This window comes from Gymnoscopelus microlampas (genome assembly GCF_963454915.1).
Source record: "Gymnoscopelus microlampas genome assembly, chromosome: 19".
NCBI lineage: Eukaryota > Metazoa > Chordata > Actinopteri > Myctophiformes > Myctophidae > Gymnoscopelus > Gymnoscopelus microlampas.
This window is the reverse complement of record NC_139956.1, coordinates 10,123,296-10,137,921: the sequence shown is the minus strand read 5'-3', so window position 1 is coordinate 10,137,921 and position 14,626 is coordinate 10,123,296. Positions and strand designations below refer to the sequence as shown.

General features: G+C 40.7%; 1 protein-coding gene across 1 annotated transcript in view; it reads left to right on the top strand.

Moving 5' to 3' along the window:
- Positions 1-14,390, top strand: part of hgfac (HGF activator) — an 18,155-nt gene extending 3,765 nt beyond the window's left edge. Inside the window, exons 4-14 of the mRNA XM_084042927.1 lie at positions 853-926; positions 1,082-1,225; positions 1,519-1,650; positions 4,027-4,137; positions 7,654-7,828; positions 8,599-8,702; positions 10,522-10,777; positions 12,418-12,557; positions 13,036-13,176; positions 13,433-13,575; positions 14,085-14,390. Coding sequence (XP_083899053.1) covers positions 853-926; positions 1,082-1,225; positions 1,519-1,650; positions 4,027-4,137; positions 7,654-7,828; positions 8,599-8,702; positions 10,522-10,777; positions 12,418-12,557; positions 13,036-13,176; positions 13,433-13,575; positions 14,085-14,258 — 1,594 coding nt within the window. The 3' untranslated portion in view covers positions 14,259-14,390. The remainder of the gene's footprint in view (positions 1-852; positions 927-1,081; positions 1,226-1,518; positions 1,651-4,026; positions 4,138-7,653; positions 7,829-8,598; positions 8,703-10,521; positions 10,778-12,417; positions 12,558-13,035; positions 13,177-13,432; positions 13,576-14,084) is intronic.
- Positions 14,391-14,626: the final 236 nt, after the last annotated feature.

The following is a 14,626-nucleotide window of genomic DNA, read 5'->3' as shown; positions in this document are numbered from 1 at the left end:
TGTGTTTTGCCAATTATTTGGGGACCCACTTGCAATATTCTCATGGCCCACAGGTTGAGAACCATTGCATTAGAGATCACCACTCGGATTTTACTGTGCACATGCATGTATGTATATAAGGGTTCTTTGTGAACTGTGCCTGCAGTATTATTTGTTTGTCGTGTGAATTGAACTCAGTAAATTGGTTCCATATTGCACTAAACTTTAAACCACTTAAACACTACCTACATACTAACTTGACTGGGATCCGGCAGGGCTCTATACTAGGCCCACTAGTATTTCCCTCTACACTAAATCTGTTATTTGGTGCAGTCTAAAATAGAATGTTCGCTCCCAAAATAGGGATGCTATTTGTCTATTTATTGATTGAATACTTTATTAGTCAGAAATGTAAACAGCACAGAGGTACAGTAAGACATTTAGGCTAAAAGGATACGACAAAAAAGTCCTGGCGACTTGTTTCATTTGTGGGTTCATATGGTTAAAAGCATTAGGGTGCAGTCACACCGAACCTAGACTGAGACAACGAGAGCAATCCATGGTCTCGAAGGGCGGATCCAAACCCAGGCGCCCGGAGCAGCCGCGTCCTCCGATTGCTTCACCAATCTATGTGTAAAAAACGCTGGGTTTCCGAGGCTACACCGAACCTTAATCCTGCCTATGCGGGCGGATTCTGCCAATGCTTTTCAATGGGAACAAGCGTTTTTTTACCGGAAGTCCTCGAATGGCAACAAACCGCTCAGTTCCCATTGAAAAGCATTGGCAGAATCCGCCCGCGTGGGCAGAATCAAAGTTCGGCGTGACTCAGTGACTGCACCATTACTGAATGTTTCTGTTTCCTGTGTTGTATAGGTGCTCTCTCACACACAATTTTGACCGGGACTTGCAGTGGGGATACTGTGCATCTGAAGTTTCTCAACCAACTGGTAGGTTTTTTATTTATTTTATTTTATTTTTTTCTGAAATGGTCACAAAATGTAATTTGAAAGAATAATATATTTTGTTTAAATTCTCATTGATCAATTTTTTTCTTCTTTTTAAAACTTCATTTACATTTTACTTCTGAATTCATTTGTTTCAGTTTTTGTCCATACATCTAGACGGATCACAGATCCATGTCAGGTGAACCCATGCCAAAACGGTGGCATCTGCACGCTGGTTCCCCACAAACAGTCATTTGAGTGCTCCTGTCCTGAGAGCCTCACTGGGAGACTGTGTGAACAGAGTAGGTAGCTTAAATGGCTTTTTCTTCCCCACCTATTCTTCATGACATGACAGGTTTTATCTTTAAAAAAATAGTCCCGCAGTAGCTGAGACAAGTCAACGGATATGAGTCAGTAACAAATGGGTTTGACTTGCTGTTCATTGGGGCTATCGTGTATGTTGGATAGTTTTCAGAACAGAAATCAGCCATAATGGTGATTTCGTCATGCAGTGTGATGCTCTATTGACCTCTTCCTTTTCCTCACTTGTCAGTTGTCACATTTCAAAGAATTGCTCCTGTGCATGTCTTTTCAGATAAGTGCTACGAAACCATACACCTGCGCTATTATGACATCGGAGAGTCCTGGGGAAGGATTCATCTCCGTAATGTGGAACAGTGCACGTGTGTGGCAGGGGAAACCAAGTGTGAGAAAGTCCGCTACACAGGTGAGACTTGGCTTTTTCAGCCATTGTCGTGCCGCTCCCTCTGCGCCTGTGTTTCCTCTTGTTGTCTTTTGTTAGTAAAAGTGAGTGAAACTCGATGAGGCGTTCTATGGACATAACTTTAAAGCTGCAAGCTTCCATAAACCTTTGAGATGAGCTTAACTTTCAAGACACTTGTGTTAACCCATTAAGACCTGAGGCCTATTCTGCAAAGGCCTTCTAAATCAGTTGTTCTCACACTTTGAAGATTTTAATTTCTTTTCTTTTTTAAATAGCAGAGCTAATAGCAGAGCAAGCTCGCAGCATGGCACGAAGTGATGCGCTGTGAGCTTGTAGGTCTGCTACTTTTTGAGAACTACTGTTCTAAACCACTGTTCTAAATCCTAAGAGTTTTCTGAAAAACTTATGTTGCTAGTATATATAGCTAAAATCTAAAATGACATATGCTTTCCCGGTTTAATGGGTTAAGTAAAAAATAAATGTCTGAAGTAAAAAGTTCTGTTCCGCAGTAATTTTTTAAGTGCATCTCTACAGGCTACTTAAATGACGGGGTTCGTTTATCAGATTGAATGGACTCCAAATACAATAAAACCAGCTTTCTTATAACATACACTAAAAAGCGCTTCGTGCAAGACTGAACACAGACTAGTATGGACTGCTTTATTGTCTTTTTCATCACACCTCTGGGAACATGAGTATCGGGTCTCTTCCTAAACCCTATGAACCTCTTCCTTTTCTGCCCAACATACTGACTAAGGCCCCAGGGATCAGGCTCGGGCTGAGCACCTCCGAAGCAGCAGGTATCAAAGAAAGTCCTGCCCACACTTTGATCAAGTCTCCTTAGCTACAAGAGAGTAACGTTGCCGTGAAAAAAGAAAAGACAGATGATATGACTCACCGTGACTCAGTGGTGTTTGGGACACACCTCAGTGGTCCTTCAGGTGCTTTCATCTCAATAGGGGGATGTTCACGGGTATTTGGAAAAATTCCCTGGCAAAAGAAAAAGAAGGGTAGTCAGGTACGTTTCATGCTCCTTGGACCAAAGCGGTCTGCCATGGTATTCACTTGCTTGACTTAAATGGAAGTTAAGCAGGCTAAGCAAATATCTTCTGTTACTGTGTACTGTATCTCAGCATGTGACAACAGAATGTTGAAAAGTGTACAAATGTATACTAAAGTAAGTACAATCAAAGAAAAGTTTCAGCACTACAGAGTCCAGAATAATAGAAGGAGTTTTAGGAACCTAGTGGTAACTTTTCAACATGATTCTTTTCATAACCAGAACATACAGGTCAACAGAAAACAAAATAGCATAGGAACATAGTTACATAGTAACATTTCATTAGCTATATAATGGCTAAACTGATTCTGGTGTCAAAATCTGCAAATTTCCACTTTGACCACAGTTAAAACCTTATATTTCGTTGACCGGGGTTCTCCAGCAGCCCCTTTACTTGGTCCCCTCCATTTTTCGCTCTACACACCAAATCTCTTCACTGAAAAAAGGCGAGCTACTAGCTCACAACACGTCACATTCACGTGTAGATCACTCACAAGCTTGAAGATCTGCTGCTTTCTGAGAATGTTTGCCAATTTTCACAGAAAGTTTGCCTATTATGACATGACCAGAATAGGAACGCTATAGGGTTCATGTGGTTAACACATTGGAATACGGCCATTGTAAAGTATGTAAAGTGATAACTTTATTGAGCTTGTCCCTTAATCCCAGAAGCATCTCAGAGAGGGTGTGGAGACTCTGGCTCATTCAGACTGGTGTCAGTTTCTTTACTGTTACGGTCTATGGCTCTTAAATGCGCTAATGAGATCTTTGATCTACTCACTGTTGTGTGACAAGAAGATTGATAACAGTTGCTGTGTTCAGTCTGTGTTGGCAGTATTTAGTACACAATGCAATATGTATTGACTATCAGTGGTTACTTTATACTTCATCGTTCATTTTTCCCTCTACAGTAAATATCTTTACAGCGTATCGCGACGTGAGCTTTTAGATCTGCTATTATTGCCGAACGTTCGCCCCAGAACAGGGATGCTAGGGTTCATGTCTTTAAACAGCTAACGATGGATGAAGCAGGTTGACTACAAACCAACGCTGTCGGGGAGAAACCTTGTTGTATGTTTCAACTAATTTATTTATGCTGTTTTGTAAATGAATGCGCTACTTTGTCGTACAAGTCACGTAAAGCTCACAATGCGCCTCAAAGCAACGCGTTGTGAACCTGTAGATCGGCATTTTTTTGCCCTTTTCTGAAAAGTGAAAGTGTGTCTGTGCCTTCTATAAATATTGAACCAATGAAAAGTATTAACAAGAGCTTGTGACTGAGGTTTTTTTGCTGATGTGCTGTGTCTGCCTGTCTGCAGCGTGCCGGGTGAACCCCTGTGAGAATGAAGGGACGTGTCGAATGATCACCGCCACTGGGGAGGAGGTGTGTAACTGCAGGCCCGGCTACACTGGACCGCACTGTAGCTTCGGTGAGTGCAAGGCAGGGGCGATGACACCACACAGAACCAGTCAGAATCAGTTTTGTTTGTCCCATCCCAGTTTTATTACAGGTGTAAAGCAGTGGGTGGAATTTATCAGATGCAGGTGTGTACATGCCAGACAACCCTAGAAAATATACATTTACGGGAGGTTGAGGGGGGGGCAGTGGCGTGCACAGACATTTTGAGGGGCAGGTGCTCAATTAAATTATACACTTTTTTGTTTACTTGGTCTTCTCTTTTTTCCCTCTACACCTATACCTCTTTGCCAAAAATAGCCGATCTACAAGCCCACAACGCCTCACAGCGCGAGGCGTTGTGGGCTTGTAGATCTGCTATTTTTGGCTAAAGTTCTCCTCAGAAAAGGGATGCTAGGTTTCGAGTGGTTATGGTAAAAAGAAAAATCATATCACATAAAGATTTGGCGGACCCCCTGTAGTAACTCTGAGGAGCCCCTAGGGGTCCCAAACCCCCTGTTGAAGACCCCTGCTGTGCCCTTTTTTCAAAAGGGCACCTCTGGTCAAGAGGACAAAGGGCAGGTGCTCTAGCACCACCTAGAGTCTATCTGTGCACGTCCCCGGGGGGGGTCTGTTGCTGCACGGCCAGGTACCCAAGTGGTAAAACACGTCTTTCATTATTATTATAAAATTGTTAGATCTACATGCTCATGTATAGATAGACAGACCAGCTACAACCATGATTAATAGGGCCTAAGTAAGTGGTTAAGCTGAACTTCATAACAATAATATTGTTAAATAATGCTGCTAGCTTGACACGGCTTGCATTTTACTCACCTCAATGCAAGCACTTAAAGAGTCTTTCACTGTGGGATGGTGATAAGATTTGTTTTAATAGCTGTAGGTGTTGGTTTATTAGCGTTCCATTTCCTCCGCTGTTCCAGCCCCTACACATTGAATTTAGATTTCCCCAGGCGTATGGGTAGGCGGGTAGATCTGTGATTGGCTACGCAAGACTAGCAGCACTGCAGTGTAAGCTACTATCTATTGGTCATTATGACATGTCTGCTGCGTAAGCTGTTTTTCTAGCTCAGTGTCATTAATTAAACATCAAATCATCAGATGTGTATTAGTACCGAGGAGAGGACACACCTTCATGATTCATAATCTAAATTTACTTTGTCTACTCTACACCCTTGTAGACTTGAGTGTGTGTGTGTGTGTGTGTGTGTGTGTGTGTGTGTGTGTGTGTGTGTGTGTGTGTGTGTGTGTGTGTGTGTGTGTGCGCGCGCGTGCGTGCGTGCGTGCGTATGTATGTGTGTTAAGGAGGTTCAATTAATTAAGGCCGTTGACAGCATGACTGAGCACCTAACTACCCACGCACCCATTATAACCACAGTTGTTATTGTAAGTGGATGTGAGTACAGTAGATGTTTGGCAGACTTGCATGGACCCAATGTGTTGAAAAGTACAGGATGATCACAGTGCTACCAGGCAGGTTGTTTATGCTTCTGTGGATCAAAAGATATATATATGTAAATAATGAATAGATAGATACCTTTATTGATCCTGTGTGTGTGTGTGTGTGTGTGTGTGTGTGTGTGTGTGTGTGTGTGTGTGTGTGTGTGTGTGTGTGTGTGTGTGTGTGAGACAGTGTACTTGTTTTACTATACTTGTATGGTAAATATATGGTAGAATTTGAGAAATAGACAGTGTGAGGACAATTGTCCTGGTCCTCACAAGGGGTTGTAGTTGTTTAATGGTTAAATTGCTTACAATTAGGAAAATATTCATATTGTCTACTGATCTTAGGGTTAAGATTAAGCATTTAGTTGTCATATTTAGGGGGGTTAGGGTTGGAGTTATGCCTGATTTACACTTACATCCTTGCAGGTATCACGCACTGAAAATAGACAATCTACAAGCTCACGACACTGTGCACTGTTCCATGTTGTGAGGTTATCGGCTAGTTTTGTTGCATGACACAGGTATAGCTTGCATTTATAACATTGCCATCCTAAAACTGTAATGTCCCAACAAGTATAGAAATAATAAAAAAAAAGGTGAAAACTCAATCAAACAAAAACGGTAAGAAAAGTGTTTCAAGTCTATCCTCAGAGCTATCTTTTCCACTTGTACTGATAAAAGTCACTGTGACCCTGGCTCATTATATACAGAACTCTAATCACACCTGTGCCTAATCAAAGCAGCTATTCTAAATCCCTTGATTACAGCACCAAAACAATTATGCACAGTGTAAAGAACCCAAATACGTTTTACACTAAAATATTATATATCCTGGGTGAACAGACAATGCTTTAATTTGGTATCCTTTTATTTTGTGTTTTGAGCCAAATGCTTTTATTTTGAAAACACTTTTGGACGACGTTACTACCTTCGCGTTGCGCAGAGAGATAGTTTGACACAACAGCAGTGAGTGTGGAAACGCATGTGCTGTTCCTTGCTGCAAAACGATCGCATATTGTTTATCTTTTGAGATGATCAATTATAGTTTTAGCACCCCCCGAAGAGGCATAAGGTTAGTAGCCATGGACTGTGCTTACTGCATACAAAACAACACAGGGTTTTTGGTTATAAAAGGACAGGTCTTTGCTAAAAATGCATTGCTTGTTTTGTTTACATGCTGTTCAGCATAAGGTATATTGAAGGACTTTGAATGAAAGAATTGTATTTCTGCAACAAAGGCATATGATGCTATGGATGATAATAACTAACTAAACCAGAGTTAGAGTTAGTTAGTTTACTACTCTTTCTGTAAAATGTGTTGACATTGAAAGGTTTGAATTGTGAATTCAAAGGAAGGTATTTGATGTTGCAGTATTTCATGCACCTTGGTTAAAAAACGTAATTATTTCATGTCATTGTATGCACTTAAAAAAGGTTACAAAAAGGCATTTCATTATGTTTATATTGAGTTAAAAACAACTGCTAAAAAAAGGAAAACTAGTTCATTAGAAGTGATGATGTTGAAGTCATATTGTGTCTTAATTCATTGTAAAGTAATTACAGCAATGCTGACTGGTCAAAGCCATGTTAAAAAGTACTTTGAGTACAGTTTTTGCTTATTTACATTGTAGCTTATGTGAACTAATGTTATGGTATGGTTGTTCTTTCACAATGTGGGAAACTAACAGAGTATTTTTGTTTGTGTTTTTGTACTGTCTTGTCAGTTCTTACGGTGGTCTTTGGATTTTAATAAATTCATAATCATCAGTTCAAGTCTTGACCATCTTTCGGTGGGGGCCGCTACACACAGTAGCATCATGCACAGTTCAAATACTATAGAAATAGTTAACCAAACACTGTAAAATACAAATCTACCATTATACCTTATTATTAGAAAAATAAAATGACACATACAAAAATCTGACAATTCACAGGTCATAAGTTTTCAGATACCCGCTCCCACAATAAACTTGTGTGTGTGTGTGTGTGTGTGTGTGTGTGTGTGTGTGTGTGTGTGTGTGTGTGTGTGTGTGTGTGTGTGTGTGTGTGTGTGTGTGTGTGTGTGTGATATGCATGCGTCCAGAGTCTGAGGCGAGGTGCTATAACAAGAGAGGGAGAGGCTATCGGGGGTTGGTGGGCACCACAGTGTCGGGCGCACGCTGCCTGCCATGGAACTCAGACCTGCTGCATGATGAGCTCCATGTGGGCACGGTGGTTGCTGCCCCGCTCCGTGGTCTGGGAGAACACGCCTACTGCAGGTGTGTGAGTTCAGGGGCTTTACCACTTAACCCATTAAGACCTGAGGCCGATTCTACGAATGCCATCTAAATCAGTAGTTCTCACACTTTCAAGATTTTTCAAAAATGTTCCAAAATAGCAGATAGCAGACAAGCTTGCAGCTCACAACGCAGCATGTTTTGAGCTTGTAGATCTGTTATTTTAGCTGAAAGTTCGCCCCCAGAATAGGGACACTGGGGTTTATGTGCTTAATGACAAAAAATGACCAAAATAATGTATACTTCTTCGCACATAGTAAAAAGTCAAATAATGCGACGAAAAACTGTGTAAATAAGTTATTTCCAGCCAGTCGTGCAACAAAATATAAATTCAGTTTTATTGCTCCGTAGCTGCTAGAAAGCTTTGATTAATAAAGACAAATGGCAATGTGGAAATGGTCAATTCATTTTAACAATTTGATTATATTTATTGTTGTTAATTTACCCCAGATAACAATCATTTCGACCTCACTGAAGACTTCATACCTAACTCTTAACCTAATGAAATCACAGATTTTGTAATTGGATTGAGGTCATAGGCTATTAAACACAACACGCTGTGCAGTAAACTGTGGTGCAATACCTTAAACACAACGTCCACTGTGTGTGTGTGTGTGTGTGTGTGTGTGTGTGTGTGTGTGTGTGTGTGTGTGTGTGTGTGTGTGTGTGTGTGTGTGTGTGTGTGTGTGTGTGTGTGTGTGTGTGTGTGTGTGTGTGTGTGTGTGTGTGTGTGTGTGTATGTGTGTGTGCAGAAACCCAGACAGGGACAGGACAGGCCCCTGGTGCTACACCCTACATCAGGGCGCCATCTCCTGGGAGAACTGTGACATCGAGCCCTGTGTGATGTTGAGTGTGTGTGAGTAAGGGACACATGAATAGAATATTATTTTAAACATGATTACGTTATATTAACTATCATGTAAATATGCTTCTACACAAGGAGCTGGTCACAAAGTTAATAATATCTCAGTAAATATTTTTTCTCTAGTTAGAATAGACATAATGGGTAAAAATAAACTGTTATTATTCTTATTCCAGTTTCATCACTGTTAAAAACAAAATATATGTATATTGTGTTGTCATATACCCACATGACAACGCTATATATATATATATATATATATATATATATATATATATGTATATATATATATATATATGTATATATATATATATATATATATATATATATATATATATATATATATATATATATATATATATATATATATATATATATATATATATATATACATACACACACTGTATAAAGTGATGTCATGTAGGTTTTATCAAGCCTGTTTATTGGACATACCAAATGTTTATGACTATGATCAGTTGTTTATAGAATGTACTCCATTCCTCTGTGGTTATATCTGACACATTAATGATCATGTTGATTGATGAATTATACCTTTGCTGAACATGCTCACTGTACACATGGGAGTTTACTCAATTATCCAATGAGTTTGCTGCAAAGTATAGAGCTCACAAGCCTATGTTTAGCGAAGATTTTCTTTTTTCTTTCTTTCTTTTGTACCTTATCAATGACAGCATATTCATTAGTCTGTCTTCTCTTTGGCCTGGCCTGTTCAGTCTTCACTGTTGGGCAACCACCAGGTGATTATCATCTTCATCCTTTCTATTTTATAGTTTATTCAGATCCCCATTAGCTGCCAGCTTATTTATACCTCCATGGCTGCCACTTGGCAACAGCTACTCTTTCTGGGCTCTGTTGAGTGAGCAGGAACAAGCCATGACACATGTGTTTCACTGAAATTATGCTTTGAAACCCTCATGGAACAGCTTTAACTAAGGCCTGTTTGCCAGTGATAGTGATATACACACACTGACGGTCGGCTCAGTTCACATTTTCAAAGTGGAAATAAAATAAATCGGTTCGTCCCAAATACATACACTACTCGCGTGCTTTAGACACCTCTCATGCATTATGTACTGTATCCGTAGCAGTCATGTGGGAACAAACACCATACGGAACTACTCCATAAGTGTTGTGAATGATTCACTATCCACTGAAAGGGACTTAGTTAGAAATCCAGAATGGAGGGGAGAATACAACAATCATTTCTTGAATCACTTTGAGTTGCACCACTCTGAAAAGTTTCATTGAGTGACATAGTAGCTAGCTCTGTGGCAGAAGCTAGGCGAGGTAAGGGAACTTAGGAATGACTCATCCTGAATCAACATGTCACGTCAAGTGCTACCACATGTTTATGTGTTGTGAGTCAGGCCATTTGGTGCAGTTGCCCTAATGTCAGGAAGACACGGGCGTGTATAGAACTCCAACAGCTCTGCCCATCTGTTATGCCACCAGCATATGATTAGCAGCAGGAATGTGACGTGTATAACCGTGTGTCCTACTGTGTTCATCCTATAGAATAGCGGCTGTTTTCTGCCTTTTACAGGGAGAAATGGTCCAGCTGTAAAATCCAAAATGATAAGAAGAGGTATTTAGGATCATGGGGGCTGTAGCGTAGTTTATCTGTCTGTAGGCCCAGACAGATAGCTCTAATGGTAGTTAGAGCTACCATTAGAACTAGCTCTAATGGTAGTTTGTGGCATATTCTATTATCTAGTCTAGTCATTAAATTCAATGCCGCATAAATTCATGAATTTCAAATAACAATATTTCCTCCTCTTGTTTTCTCACACAGCATCTTCTCGTAGAATAACACCACTCAACGTTCTCCCTGGCATCAAAAAACCTAACAAGCCAGCCAAAAAGCCTGTATGTGGGAAGAGGCACAAAAAGAGACTATCGATTGCCAGGGGTCGTATCTTAGGCGGCAACACAGCTCTACCTGGCACTCACCCTTGGATGGCCGCCATTTACATCGGAAAAGATTTCTGTGCCGGCACCCTGATTTCCTCATGCTGGGTTGTCTCTGCTGGACACTGCTTCTTCCGCAGGTACCGTACTATACTGTAAAGAGATGGATACAAAGATATATCAACATGCATGCAAGACAATGAAGAATTAAACCATGAAGAAATATTGATGAGGACCCTGTTAAATAAACACTAGACCAAACAGAGGCCCAACAGACAGAGCGTTAGACACCAGGGGTAGATGGTAGTTTCTCTTATTAGTAGAGACAGAAAGTAGAATGGCATATGATTTATACAACAAATGGGTAGCTTTAACTCGAGGACCTGCATGCATCGGTCATTAACGATGTGATAGAAAAATGCAAAAACACAGTCACAGCTTATGTCTATAGTACATGTTATAGATATTGCAAATATATTAAATTGCTTATTTGAAGACTTATCAGTATAGTATCTTGAGAATGTTACTGACCCGAAAATTGGTACTTCTAGATACCTTTACCTAATGATGGGTCAGATAGAGAACATTATATTGAATCATGAAGGTATGAGCAAATCTGTGGATAGTCTAGAATAGATCAAACATAGCTGATTACGTAACCCCCCCTCATTTTGTCACCGTTGCTCTCTTCGGAGAGATACTGATTTTCTTTTGGTAATGGCATTTCATTATGTAACTTTCATTATGTTTCCTTTTTTGGGCCAGATTTTTGAATTAAATAAACACATAGTGGTGAGGTCTAACATTATTACTCTCATCTCTCTAACCTGTTGCGGTTTTTGACATTTGAAGAAGTGGGTGGAACTTGACCAGAACATGATTTACAGACTTGACATTGACCCTTCATAAACACAGTTTTATGAACATGCTATGTTTAGACAAACCATCCAGTCCAGAGAAACCCCAACACATAACCTTACCCACAAAACATCTGACATATGGGCCTATATGCACTCTACGCATGAGTACATCTTCTTCCTGAAAACTCTTCATCAAAAAGTAATTTAGTCATGTATACGTTTTATACTAGAGCTGCCTTTCCTCAGCTCTAGTTCATATAGAGAAACTAACCTAGTAATATTATTTTTAAGCGCTAACATTGTGGTCAATACAATTGATTCAGAATGTTGTGTTCTGATGTAAAAGATTGTTGAATACAAAATGTTGGGGGTATTTCTTAGTCAGCAAGGATCCTTCTTTAGGTCCACCAAAGCATTTTTTCCCGGCTGAAAACCCGTCCGAACGACCAGAGTATATTTCAACTCTTTGTAACCAGATAAAAACGGCAGACCTGAACGTGTAGCGCAGAATAGACGCTCAGTGCCTCGTCACACTGCTGCAGTTTCCAGCATAGCGCAAAAACGCCCGAAGCGATTCAAAACATATGCTGCTCAGGAAAAACGCCTTGGTGGATGGGGCCTTGTTAGAATGTTTTTATTCCAGGTGAAAGTGAAGATGTGCGCACTGCATTGACTAATTCATATTTCTATGACAATGATTCCCCAACCTGTGGGCTGCGGCAAGGGTATTGCCCCCTCAAAACGTTAGTTTTCAATTATAATAAAACATTAATATTAAAAACATGAATGTAAAGAATGCCTCAGAGATGATAAATGTTGTGCCATGGGGACACCGTACATCCATACAGTACCCAGAGGTTGTTTTATGAGCATTCCAGACTCACTGTACCAGGAATAAAGAATGGTATGTCTTTCCACAGCCCGCTGAAGCATAAGATCCGTGTGGTCTTTGGCCAGCAGAACTTCAATGTCACAGGTCCTAATACCAGGACCTTCGGTGTCGAAAGTTACATCTTCCCAAAGCGATTCTCTGTGTTTAACCCAACGCTACATGACATTGGTAAGAACAACACACACACACACGCACGCACGCACGCACGCACGCACGCACGCACACACGCACACACACACACACACACACACACACACACCCCACACCCCACACCCCACACCACACACCACACACCACACACCACACACCACACAGACACACACACACACACACACCAGTGAGTGATTCATGAACCAGTGCACCCCCCCCCCCCCCCGCACAGACACACAACCTCACTCGATATGCTAGTCTGCGTGCACAGCTGTGTTCTAATGAACAGCTGTGTCCATGTGTTCCGCCACACACACACACACACACACACACACACACACACACACACACACACACACACACACACACACACACACACACACACACAGAGGCATTAAACCTCCCACAGAGAATTTAGTGAATGCCAGGATTCCTCTCTAGACAGATTTAATAATTTCTTTGTTTCATAACTGTATGTTTTATGTCCAAACTACAGTTCTGGTCAAACTGAAGAAACAGGATGGCCGCTGTGTGAAGAAAACACCGTTTATTCGCCCCATTTGTCTCCCAGACAAAGAAATGAGGTTCCCTGATGGCCATTGCTGTTCTATCACTGGCTGGGGACATATGTACGAGAGTAAGTGATAATTAAAACGTCACACATATCCGTCAATGGGGCATTATTATGACAACAGAACACTTAACTCATGTAATCGCATTGGTTGCACATTTGCTGCTCTATGTAAACATTGAGGCATTCAAGACATGCTGTTGTAAGCTGTGTGTCGGTCTAAATGACCTGAATACAGTGTCATTATATTGTCTCATGCATATACTGTAATAAATGGTACTCATTTCGAGGGATGCATGTGCACCATATTATTGTTTCACAGAGGCAAAGGAATACTCTAGCCTGCAAGAGGCCGGGGTAAGGCTGGTTCCCCATGACTCTTGCACGAAACCAGAGGTTTATGGAGGCCATGTCACCTCCGACATGATCTGTGCCGGGACCAATCACTGTGTAGATGCATGCCAGGTGAGTAAGGACTCTTTAACCACATGAACCCTAGCATCCCTATTCTGGGCATAATAGCCCAGAATAGGGATGTCATAATAGGTGAATATTCTCAGAAAATAGGTGATCAAGCCTACAACACATTGCAATGTGATGGGCTTATATATTGGCTATTTTCGACAAAGTGTTTTGGTGCAGAGGGAAAATGGAGGGGACCAAGTATAGACCCAGAGACCCCTCCTCTGAAGTATAATAGGGTTGGTCTCAGTATTTATGTCAACAAGGTCTGTTACTTACTGTTCATATACTGCAGTGTACAAATCACATCGCTTTTCTCTCACAATTAGCTGTGTTTATGTGTTGTGATATTAATGAGTCAGTTTCTGAGTGTTTTCTGCGGTTTGGTGTCTAACATCATGTCTCAGTGCATGATTCAGCATCCATTTCTTGTTTTCATCTGTTCAATCATGTTTGCGTAATGCATGTGGTATTCATGGTGCTTGTGTTTGTGTATGTTTTTCCCCCCACAGGGGGACTCTGGGGGCCCACTGGCCTGTGCAAGGGATGATGTCAGCTTCCTCTATGGGATCATAAGCTGGGGGGAGGGCTGTGGCCGCTCTGGGAAACCTGGTGTCTACACTAAAGTTGTCAACTATATAGACTGGATCAATTCAGTTGTCAAACGCAAACGCAAGACTTTGTGAATGGACGTCAACTTTAATATATGGGATATTGTTTGTATTTATCTGTGCTGTGTAATGTTGTGCCTTTTGAAGAAAAATGTTTTTATTTACTGTGAAATATTTTATAACTGAATAAAACTTGACTGTATATAACTTGAGCGTCTTATGCAAGTGGGGTTGACTTTCTCTTTACTGTTGCATGGACTTATACATAGCAGAATATCTGCATACTGACCTTTGGTTAATTCATCATTTACACATATACCATTGACAGTCTAATAACTAATAATAATACAAATAATAATAATAACAACAACAACAACAACAACAATAATAAATATTAATTGACTTTGACCAGCGGCATTGCTTGTGTATATCAACTGCTGGGG